This window comes from Seriola lalandi, unplaced genomic scaffold (assembly GCF_002814215.2).
Source record: "Seriola lalandi dorsalis isolate HSWRI2012SDOR001 ecotype SW California unplaced genomic scaffold, Sedor1 jcf7180002054606, whole genome shotgun sequence".
Lineage (NCBI taxonomy): Eukaryota > Metazoa > Chordata > Actinopteri > Carangiformes > Carangidae > Seriola > Seriola lalandi.
The window spans coordinates 1881382-1893797 of record NW_019525159.1 but is presented as its reverse complement, the minus strand read 5'-3'; the positions used below and the strand labels follow the sequence as shown (position 1 = coordinate 1893797).

At 43.0% G+C, this 12416-nt stretch overlaps 1 protein-coding gene across 1 annotated transcript in view; it reads right to left on the bottom strand.

The window, feature by feature from the left end:
- astn2 (astrotactin 2) overlaps window positions 1–12416 on the bottom strand; it is a 253457-nt gene that overhangs the window by 29454 nt on the left and 211587 nt on the right. Inside the window, exons 18-19 of the mRNA XM_023419585.2 lie at window positions 10047–10180; window positions 7849–7997 (exon numbers count right to left, since the gene is read on the bottom strand). Of these exons, the coding sequence (XP_023275353.1) occupies window positions 7849–7997; window positions 10047–10180 (283 nt within the window). The remainder of the gene's footprint in view (window positions 1–7848; window positions 7998–10046; window positions 10181–12416) is intronic.

Genomic DNA, 12416 nt, shown 5'->3' with positions numbered 1-12416 from the left:
GGCAATAACAACATTGCCATCAAAGCTACTACAAACCTTTTATTTGACATTATTTAGATGCTTTCCAAATGTGCCCACTAATACTGTACTAAAAGAGCAATACATAACACAATACACAATTAAATACTGTTTGCAGATATAATTTCCAGAATATTATGCTTCACGCTGTACAGCTGGTCACTCAGTCGAATCATATGTGCAAGCAGTCGTACCACCAGCAGGGTTTCATTTGACTTTTGCTCCGTATCTTGAAATACGAGAGGTAAGCAGACAGGGAGGATGGGGGATAAAATAGAGTTATATATTTTTGCCAATTGTTTAAACACCACTGACGATCAAGGTTTCCTATAAATATAGTTCTGTTTCTCGCAGTCACTGCCCTCTAACTGGCTCTACGAGCTTAGGTACTGTTCGTTGCCACCAAGATTTACATTTGAACTTGCCTGCCAATCAGGATGAGTTATCACGTTTGGAGACTGCACGGTAGCCATTAAAACTTCCCTATACGTCTGCTTTTTTCTTTTCAGCACTTGAATACATGCTATTCAGACAATTAACTTCAATCTGGGACGACCTCATCCTCACCCATGTCTCATCTCAGTGAGTCAGTGCCCCTCTTTCCTTACTGGCCTTATCGGTAAAGGTGTTCCCTCTCTGTGTACTCCATCTGTACATCTGGCAAGAGCAGTGTTCGGACTTCTTCTGCACTAACCTTGGGACCTGACTCTTGGCAGTAACGACCGTGTCTCCAATACCCTCATTACCACTGTTAGTTTTCGTGACAAAGACAGGGTGACGGTTGTGATTTAAACACCCTCTGGTAGAAGACACTGTTGTTGACTCCCGGTGGCTGGAAACTTTGAAGCACTTGCTGATATGCCATCTTGAACACACAGCCTTGGCGAGCTAACAGCAGGTGGTTTTTTTTTTCTTCTGCCATGGCAAAGTTTTTGAGCACGAACTTCCCCAAACTACACGACGGCCTCATTGCACTCTCTCCCTCTTTTAATGGCTTTTTAAAAAAAAAAAAAATTTATGCAGACTGATGACTGTTTAATGTCACAGTGTCCCCACCTTCAACTTTGCTGCAAGGATGGGTCGATTGTTCTTGGCTGAGATGATCGCAGCCTCTCCGTGGACCTACCCTGGATGTCGTGGTCATGATGTGTCTTACCGGGTGAGACCCCTTTGCAGTCTGCCCCCTGCCTTCATTAAATTCATGCTTGTCGGTGCGTTGATGATTGCTGACCGTGTATGGCTTAAGTCGGAGGTTGGTGTGTTTGATTCCACCTGGGGCCTCTGCATTGAGAAATGATTAAGTGAGTGTGCAACAGTACCTGAGTTTCTTCAAAGATCAGCATGAGTGGTTGGCAACATCCCTATGATGTACAGGTTAAGATTGAGTGCCGCTTCCGTGTTATCACAGTCAGTCAAGGTCTAGAGTGGGCTACTACTGATAAGAATGGGTTGCCTTAGTGACACTGTCTCAGTATTATGGCAGGGCTGTCCTCTATGCGTTTTGAGCTTCTTAGAAGATGCAGTTTATATGCAACCAAATATATAACAGTTTATGAATTGCAGGCCCAGTTCTATGACTATAGGTGGAATTTTCTAACCTGTCAACCTTGTGCTTCTTGGTCAGTTTGGATTAATGGATAGAGACGTCATTAGACTGACTGTTTTTTATCCTGGGTAACAAAAAATGGATAGCATGTCCTGATTGACTGGAGGGGTGGTAAAATACCTGCTTTACTTTTGCTCATAGAACTAAGGTTACATTTCATAACCCACATTATAAAATACCTACTTGGATCCCCCAGTAATGCTCACATGGAGTGGGTCAAGGGTCAGAAAAAAAAAAAAAACTTCCCAGCTTCTATAGGATCCGGATGAATAGCAGCATTTCTAGTGATGAAATGAGGGTGGGGGGGTGGGGTGGGGGTTCCAGCGATAGCAGAGTTCAGGAGGTAACAAAGTTGATCAGAGCCACACCAGGCCCTGTCTGCTCACATTCCTGGAAGAGGACTTTACTGTGTGGAAATGGGAGGCTTTCAAGGATAGAGGGAAGCGGTATCTGCTACTGACATGTGATTTTCTTTTTTTCTTCAAGTGCCAGCGAGCCGACAACCTCTTGTGATTAACTGCTAATGTGAACACTAAGACCAACTCTGGTGTATGTCAGGGTAATTGTGAGAGCACACATTACAAGTCAATACTGCAGCACTGGAGCCTGTTGATACTTTGTGTGCACTTTAGGTTTTTACTATTTGACAATGACAGCTGTAAAATATCACTGAAATAGCCATGGAAAACAACACCAATAGAACTGCTTCTTGGTTGGTCTCCGTGTTTTTCTGTTAGGTCAATGAATCATGACCCATGAAATGGAACACATGATAACCATCTGTAAAAAAAAAAGAAAAAAAGAAAAAAAAAAGCCAACAATTGAGGATGTTTCAGGTGTTGCATATTGTCATAGATTCCCTCTCCCATGCTTTGCAACCATGCATATATGGGTCCAGACCTGGGCGAAGGTGGGGATACTGCGGCGTGCCAGTAGAGCATGGTGTCCATATAAACAACAAGATATATGAACTAAGGGCTCAGCTGCTCTCCTTGCACATCAAAGCAGCAAAGTCTATCTCCAAGTCACTGTTGACCTCAGAGGGAAGATTTGTGAGGGACCAGGGAGAAACCTTCAAGAATAGATTACTTTTTTTTTTTTTTTTTCCCAAACAGCACTGATAGGTGGGGTGATCTAAGGGGATTGGAGACAGGGGTCTTGTTGTTGATGGTTTGTACAGATGTGAGAGAAACGGGTGGTGCTACAAAATGACCTGATCCCTCTCTAAAGCCCTCCTGCCACAAAAAAGTAGGGACAAAGACAGGTAAGAGAGAAGGAATGGTGAGAGATGTCAACGAAGGATGTAAAGAGTGAAAAATGTAACCTTGTCGTGCCTGGTTTCAGGGGCCATGTGAGGGAGGTTAGAAGCCATGTTAGTGGAAACAGTTGAAAAAGAAGCACAATAATATCCAAACATGAAACTCGTCTTTATTATCTTGTTTTATTTGGTTACCTGTTTTTACTTTCAGGACGCAATTTTTAGAATGCAGACCATCCTGCTGTTTGTGTGCATAATGTTGTCCTGTCTGTGTTTACAGCCAAACATGGAGCTGTCCTCATTTGAGATGATGACGGCAGAAAATGTCACACTAATTTAATGAATGGTGATGAATTTGCGCTTAGAGTCAGACGTAAGCCGGAGTAGACTGAACAAGTAATTGACAAATTGCAGGGAGAGGCCTAGGCGGTATTAGACCCAGCCAGCCAGCCAGCGAGCCAGCGAGCTAACATCATTCATCCTTAAACTGCCGGGCATCATGATGGACGGTTCATAACTTCCAAACAACAAACATGAGTTCGCCACTCAGCATTGATACCCACTACCAGAAAATGTGCATCCCCCTGTAGTATGTTATGTTATGAACAGAGGTGTGACATCATCTCTAGAATTTACATCAAGCAAGAGTGAGTCACATTAGTAACATTTATGGATCTTAGCCTGGAAGAAGATACCATTCACAGTCAAGGACTCTATGATTGCATCCTGATTCATGCAGGAAGCTGTTACGAGTGAAAAAACAGATCCAAAAGAGTGGCACATTACATCATTTGATTCAGCTTATTAACATGGATAAAACTGCCACCCTGCTTGTGGATAAACTCTTTTGGAGGTTTTATAAAGCAACTTACCCCCACGAATCCCCACTGAGGTGTTGAATTACTCTTAATCTGTCGATGTTGCTGGGAAGTTTTTAAAGTTCAATCGAGTAAGCAAGGATTCATTCATGTTATTTGGATATATGTTTTGATGTCATTAAAGCAGATTTTTTTTTCATTTCATATGTCCATGTAAAAATATATAATCAAATTATTAAATTATTATTAAAATATGTAGACACAACCTGGATTTATAACACATCTGTAATCTATTTTTCAATCAGACTGCTTGGAAAGAATAACAGCAGGTAGCACACAGTGTTTTCCTAGCGAGTCAAATCTCTGGAATCAAGTCACTCTTGCAATTATAGAAGCCAAATCTGTGGAAACCTTGAAGCTGAAAAAAAGACCTATTTATTCTTATTGTCATATGACTGACCTTAAAAATGTCTAGCTCAGGAGGGATACAGTATCTTCTCCTTTCCTAGTCTAGACAGCACTGACATAGAAACATGGCTTTGGGAACCCAGTGAGGGCTGCATCCAAGTGTCTGCATCTCTACGCTCTCTGTCTGCCATCTGTATGAGTGTGCACATGGCTAAATGTGTGTGCTCTGAGTGTGTGACTCATGCTCAGCGTGGCTGAGTGTTTGTGTGTGGCTGTCTGTTTATCTTTCCTCTCTCTCAGACACCAGCCCGAAGCAATGTTTCAACTTGGCAATGGATGCGGATGCAGCCTCAGCTTCTGTGGATGCCGGCGCCGGCTGAATCCCTTCCCCTGGATGCAGGTGCTGCCCTCACTACTGACGATGTTGGCGACAGCCTTAGTCCCATCTCTCCACAACACCATGTTTATCCGTGTCTCATCTGCCTTCTGCTTCCAGTGGCACTGTCAATATAACTGTCCTTTATATATATTATTTTTGTCCCAGCTCACACACTCAGTTGTCAGTTTATTAGGAACACCTAGCTAAACCCACTGCTTTCCAATCCAACGGTCCTGTAATAAATCTTCCCTTCACGAAGGTTATGATGTTCAGTTTTTGTTGAAACTGTCTCAAAGACGTGTTGGTTCAACTATATGATCATTTTAGAGGCTGTAGTTTGTGATGTTGTTGAACTGCAGTACGTTATGTTGACAGGTGTTTCTATTATTTTGTCCAACCCACTGAAGTCAAAGTGGGTTGGCTAAACAGCAGAAACATCTCTCTGTATTATGCAATACAATTCAACAGCAGCACAAACTACAGCCTCCTAAATGCTCATATAGTACAGAATCAACACGTCATTAACGCAGTTTCAACAAAAACTGAACCTGTCATGAAGGATGATTTATGGCAGGATTGTTACATTAGACTGCATTAGTTTTAACTGGACGTTCATAAAAAACAATGAGAAAACTGAATGCATGAGCATCACTTTTTGACTGTGTCTGCCCAAAGATTTCCTTTTTTTGTTTTTAGCGCCTTTCTCATTTTTTTCTTTCCATGTACATTTGTTGTGCTGTTGTCTTTTCAGTATGACAATTGATTTTGTGATTGATACTGGGTTAGTCAAATACTCCATATCCAGGTCTGAAGAAAATGTTGTTTGAATGTATATCCAAAAGGTATTGTTATTAGCTTTCACTACTGATGAAACTGCCTGACCCTTTTATTTTTTTTATTTTTTTTTCCAGTTGTGACATTAAACTGAGGGCAATTCAGAATAGCTTGGTCAAACTCTGCAATATGATCTCATAAAAACCTGAGTGGTACGATATTTGTGCTTCACTTGCACTTATCTGACTACAAGACTGCAACAAGTCTTGTTTTCCATAATATTCCCACTTTAACACTTTAAAATTGAATCTGAACACCTCACACTGCCCTACAGTGCCAACTATCAGCCTTGACTAAGCTTTGGATCAAGATTTTTCCCCTACGATGGTCTAGATTGTTGAATATGGTTTACTGTAAATCAGCCGAATAATCCTTTAGTGTGTACCCGCCCTTAGATGTTGGAGAAGGAGGCTTGACGGCAAGCTCACTGGTTCAAATCATCACACAGTCTTGGAAAATATGAACAGGGAAAATGAAGGAGAAACACTTGCTTTCCAGAAAACCACCAAGATGCCCTCGAGCAAAGTATTTATCCCCAAACTGCTCCATTAGAGCTGCTCTGTGGCCAATGGCAGAAGACTGGTTTCACTGGCAGCTTCCAAAGGGGAATGTGTGTGTGTGTGTGTGTGTGTGTGTGTGTGTGTGTGTGTATCTGTCTGTGAGAGTCAACAGGAGCACTGCTGAGAAAAAAAAAAGCACTGAGGAATGACTGAGCCTGAGAGCATGAGATGCATGTTACTTTAGGTGAGCAGGGCACATGGATAAACTGGATGTCTGATTTATCTGAGCTTTTGGCTTCATTACAAGAACTCCCATTTTCCTAGAAAGTGCCTCTGAGATGGTCCTTAAATAAGAAGCCAGCAGTGGGCGAAGGGAGTACAAATCCAATAATTTCAAAATAAGTCGGAGTAAGTGTGAGAAAACGATACTTCTCAAACACTACGCCTTCTTATTTGCTGAGTCCAGAGAACAAGATCTCATCATTTTAAGAGGCTGCTATTATTTCATAAATCTACCCCGGCGATGCCTTCCAAGTTTGTATCAGCAATCTTGATCCCCGCATTTTGGAGAACAATGGCGTTTTTGAGTAGCTACAGTTTTCAGTACTTGCAGTGGAAGATGGCGCTACCCAGATGCGTACCTATACAGTTCATAATGGTGAACTGTGAGAGAACCTATGGCCTGCCGGTGTTCCCTGCCAGTTAACATTATCTATGCCACACGAAGTTTTTTACTCACTAAAGTTCTACTTCAGCTCTGTCCGGATACTTGAAAGAAAGTTGACAGAGTAGAGAAAACAGACATGACTCACAGGTAGAGATAAAGAGTGACAGACATAAAGGGAAGAGAAAAAGACAAAAGTGGAAGACAATGACTTCTGATCCGTATATTATACTGTCTGTTATGACATGATTTATAGTGGTGACTGGCACATAGCAGGGTGAGTCACCCACACCATCTGCCCCTTCCTACCTCACCTCTGCCAGCACGCCTGTGTCTAGCTGTCTGTACCCTCTCCTCTCTCGCCGGTGCCTAGGCTTCATCAGCACTCCTCCCAGGGGTGATGGATGGCCTGTCCATACCTTCCAATGACTAAAGCCAGCTTCACCCAGACCACCTCATTTCTCCAATATTATTAAATTCCCATCACCCTTCCTCTGATTCACCCCGGCCCCCTCGTCACAACCATGACTACTTTCCCCTAGCCCCTACAGCACAATGGTCAGCAGCACCATTTACGGCGCCTGATAAATTGCCCTGCGTCATTATTCGCCCCATCCTCAACCGAAGCTCCTCCTTCTGTTCTGTCTCTAAACCACAACTTCAACCTCATTTCCCACAATTGCAACTTAACTCTTCCCTTTTTGAGTCTTCCCATCAACTCATCTAAAGTCTTCCTTCTTTTATATATCTGTAGCATTTAACTATCCTCTCTGCTCTCATCATCATCCCGTGATTGACCCGAAGCATGGCTCATCGTTGATTTCTCTCTTTTTGCAGAATGTGAGCGCAGTCGACGATGTAATTTTCCTTTTATTTGCGAAACTTTCCCCGAAACTCAGCTGGACAGGAGGCCGTCACAGGATTAACCCAATTTAGACAATTTTAGAGCCTCTAATCCACCTAATTTCCACATCTGTGGACAGTAGATGAATTCAGTGGAACATGAAAAATCCACATAGAAAGTGATGATCATCAGGAACTGGACCAGTGGATGTAAACACTGCCAACCAAAAGAGCTGATGAAACTACCAAATGAAAATCACATACAGATATGATCCTCCTTCTCAGTGCTGGTTAAACACCAGCACTAAATAAACTACATTCACAAAACTTGCCAAAATTGTAATCTAGATATTAGGTAATTAAGGAAAAAGTTCCAAACTCATTAAAGAAAATATACCTTTATAAAACTGTCAGATGAATTTCAAGCTACCAGACAAGCTGACTCCATCCTAGCATAGTATTTGAGTCTATACAGTTACAAAAAGTAAATCAACTCAGGCTTTGGATTTAGTTTTTCTACCTGTGTATATTTCCGCTTCCGAGGGGTCCTCCACTCGTTTATGCTGGATGACGTAGTCGGACACCTTGCAGCCAATCAGAGGCTCCACATCCATCCACTCCAGGGCCACCATTGTGCTTGAGGGCTCCAGGTAAGGGGCTAAGCGCAAACTAATCAGAGAGAGGGACAAAACAGATGGGACAAAGTTTAAGATATGGAAAACAGCAGCTTCGAACAAAACAACATTCCAATGCCACCTGTTCTCCAGCAGTGTTCCCTGTGCAGTCTTCCCTCTTTAATCCCTCAAAAGAGATAAAAGAGGAGTATTTCCATTTTTGCCTGCCCTCCAGCTGTGTCTGTGACAATGGCGTGAGAGAGGTAAGTTATCCCTCTTTCATAAAAAGCATGCCATTCGGTTTCATCCTCATAGACAATAAGAAGAAGTGCTGCAGGTTTTTTACAGGTCTTACACTCTGGCGCTGGTCAGAGTTGGAGATTTGGCTGCTGCAGTGACTCTTCTCTGGCCCTGTCGTGCCAGCAGGCACGGGCCCTGGGAAAGCAAGACCAAAACTCTGGTTGTGGAGCCACACCCTTTATGTCCAATTCCACAACCACAGTCCACAAACAAAACCGTCATGAAAGCACCTCAAAGTACTTGTGCAATACTTGTACAGCATAATCTCAAGTATCAATCAATCAGGACTTTTGCTTTTTTTTTGTGAAACATTTAAGAACAATCTCGCCACAGCTACCAAATAAAAGCTGTTGGGGAGTTTTTGAATTGTAGTTGTTCAAATCTTCATGAGAGCCTCTCATCCATGTTGGCTCAAAAGTTGAGGTTCAAAGTTCTTTCTTGATTTTGGGAACAGAATGTATCGTGACACTAAGTATTCAAGCCTCCGGGGATGGCACTGGGCTGTGAGGTGATTTTGACGTGGTGCTTTCAGTTTGTGTTGCAGGAGCATGTGACACACACTGGCCCACAAATACTTTTTCCCTGTACACAATCATTACAGATGAGTAATAGATTTAGTGTCCTCAAAATGACTTGTTGTAATATCTGAATTTGATCTATTTGGTCCAATAGATCCAGAATCTTAGAATAGTAAATAAATTATCTTAATGCGTGCTATGAGCTAGCAGGAAGTCAGAGAAGAACTTTAGTAAAAATAAAAATAAATGAAAAATGAAATATAAAAACTTGTGACTAAATGAGGTCTGTCACATTCAGGAATCCAGCCTAAATATATATCTTGAAGCTAAAATCTGTAATGTTTTAAATAATACATATGTATAATGTATACACCTGCATGTTGGAGTGTGTCCACACCTGCTCAACTCACAAGGCCATTGCAAATAATATTTATGCTGATGTCACCTTGTTTTCACCCATTACCAAAAATGAGTCAGTCAAACAAATTCAAAAACACTTGATACGCCGCCGTCTCTGGTGCTGTCTGAAAGTGGACAGGGGTTGAGATTTCAAATTGAATTGGTCTGGTATATAGCAACTTTGCAGCTCTGCCATCACATTTGTCACAGCATTACCTCAACAAAGAATTGTGTCTAAAGTATAAATTTGGTTATAATTGATAATGTAGGCCGAGCCTTTGCAAATGCATTGGGTGCAAATGTCGTCAGGTCTTGGAACCCAGAATCCTCTCTTGCTGTAGACACTATATTTTATTGTTTTTAAGCTTTTATTATTATTCTAGAGTGGTGCCAATAAGTGCTGGCATTCATTCTGGGTTGTAATATACTAATAGGCATATTTAGTTTTCATTCTTTAATTAAATGCTGTCATTTTACCCTTATCATCTGAAGCCTTGCCCTTTTAACTTCTTGTTTCTCTTTAAAAGTTATCAGGGCAACAATATCAGGGGTGGATGACTCACAAAAACCTCAGGAGTATTGTTAGGACACCTTGAATGAAAGCATGTTCTTTTTCAGAGGGGTGTAAGGGCCGACTGACAGCTATTAGAACTTTGGGGACTGTGTTTGTGTCTACAACTTTCTCAAGTGCCTCAGGAGTCAGTAGAGACAGGTGTGTGTGTGTGTGTGTGTGTGTGTGTGTGTGTGTGTGTGTGTGTGTGTGTGTGTGTGTGTGTGTGCATGTCCACGTGCATACGTGAGTGTGCCTGTGGTGCATCAGTGCATGCATCCATGAAATCTCTCTTGTGCATGAATTCCTAGGTGTCATGGTGTCACCTCACACTTACATTGGCTGCCTGAGGGGACTGCAGTTAGGCAGGCCATCTTTGCTGAAGGCACTCAGGTCACAGCGACACCAGTTATCAATGACATCGCCCTTTCCAGCACACCAGTATGAGCTCATTGTGGCGCTCTTGAAGGCCTGTAAAGGGTAACAGGTGAGAGAAATGCAATTATCTCTTGGAACATGCGCTCCCCCGTCCATCTACGCTTACCCCACTCCCATCTCCCACCCCGCCCACCTTCTCCACCGCTGCCCTCCATATCCCAGGCACACATCCTTATACTTCTGTCTATATGATGACTTTCTACTGACTATATTCATTTCCTTTTGCCTTCCTTTCCCCTAAAGTGAACCATGAGTGCTAATGTGTCAAACCTCAGCCCCTTGAAGAGGTGAGGAGCAGCCAAATAGTCCTTGCTTTACAAAAATGTCCTCTCTCAAGGTCCAGAACTCAGAATGGGTCTCACAAAGATAGAAGCACAGGCACGCGCACACACACACGCACACACACATACACACACACACACACACACACACACACACACACACACAGACACACCGAGTGACCTTTTCATACCCACCGTTCCCAATTACCGGAGGGCATGAACATCTCACTAACATCGACAAGCTTACACTGTGATATCATAGACGCACTGTGATTTTTATGATGGAGATGTGAAAGCTGTGACACTCCCTACCTCCTCCATTCTATGCGTAAGTTTGTGTGTGTGTGTGTGTGTGTGTGTGTGTGTCTGTGTGTGTGCGTGCGTGCAGATCTGTCGGTGTCGCTGTCGGTCTGTCTGTGAAGGGGATGGAGGGGGCGGGTAGTGAGATGTTAGGAGATGACATCATCTCCTAACATCTCCTTGTGCTGCTTCATTAACGGGCGAAAGAAAAATCAAAGGCAGAAGCTCAGTCATCCTCTAAAAGGCAGCAAAATGCCAATATAACCGTCAAAGCAATAAAGTATAATGTCAGGGCTTTCCCTAAAGCCACAAGCATGATATAGAGTGAGTTCAAGGGAGTTCGCCAGCCCTCTGGCTCCCCCTCTCACACTATGGATCAATGGAGCACTCAGTTATTTATGTGCTCTAACTGGTTGGCAGCACTGCCTCATGCAGACAACTTTGGAGATGTGCTTGATCATGGTCACAAAAATAGGACACTGGAACCATGTGGAAACATTATCACTGGGTACCAGCCATCCAACAAAAAGCAGAGAGGAGCCACTCCTTTGTTCCAATACACCATGACATTCACTTATCCCAAAGCAAAGGAACTGATGAGACCACACACATCTTTAAGACAGCCGCGCACATGCAAGCGCCTGCACACGGGCACATGCAAACTCACACTCCAATTAATGATTGATTTCCACAGTTGGTCCTTTCATTTCATTGGAGAAATGCCAAGGAAGATTTCTGCAGTGTGTTGATTAGTGGAAGTGACATTTGAGATGACTTTGGGCATAGTCCTGACCAGAAAGGCGGACGGCTTGGCCAAAAAAAGAGTCAGGGTATGCACTCAGAAGCTGATGTTAGCATTTCCACAACACTGCATTGTTAGCTGTAGAGGAGGCTCAACAGACTTTCATGGGAACTGACTTCTTCCAATACCACTTGCTTTCACTCAAGGCAAAGGATCTTGAGAGTGAAAGTGACCTAAACGAGTGAGAAAAAAAGAGGACAAGGCTGGAGAGGCCGAAGCAAATAGGACAAAGACAAAAACAAACAAAGGTGTCAAAAAGGAAAGACTCCCAACTCTCACAGCATTCCTCACCTTACTGTGGGACAGGATCAGGATCCATCAGCAGCCAAGGCTTTCCCATTATTTATCCTCCAATACAAGCCCCTCTAAATGAGCCTGCTGAATGAGCAGTTATTATAGGGGGGTAGGCGAGCACTGTAATCCATGGCTATATAATAACCCCTTGGAAAACCAAAAAGGGGAAAAAGGTTATTACATTTTTCCCCCCTTGCCTGAACCCATGTGGCTAACTGCTGCCAGAAAACAACAGCAGCAGGGGTCTTGCCACCTCATGTCAATGTGAAGCAGGCCACAGACAAAAGGCAACACGAAAAAACTTGGACTCAAGGTCTGTGCATGCACACAGACTAGACAAATATGAGAAATGAGAAATGACCTCCGCTGCTAGGGGCAAAAGAGAGAAAGACCACAGGACCGCCATGCGTTTACCACCACCAGATTCCTAGAAAAACCCCATATGGGTCTGCGCGCTTGATTGCATGGCTGCACATGTGAAAAATAGACAAAGCGATTACCGCCGTGTTTATGTTTGAAGAGTAATGCAAGCCAGTCTCCACTGGGTAAACAGGGAATCTAATTGTGGTTTACAGAATGAGGTGGGGGGTAC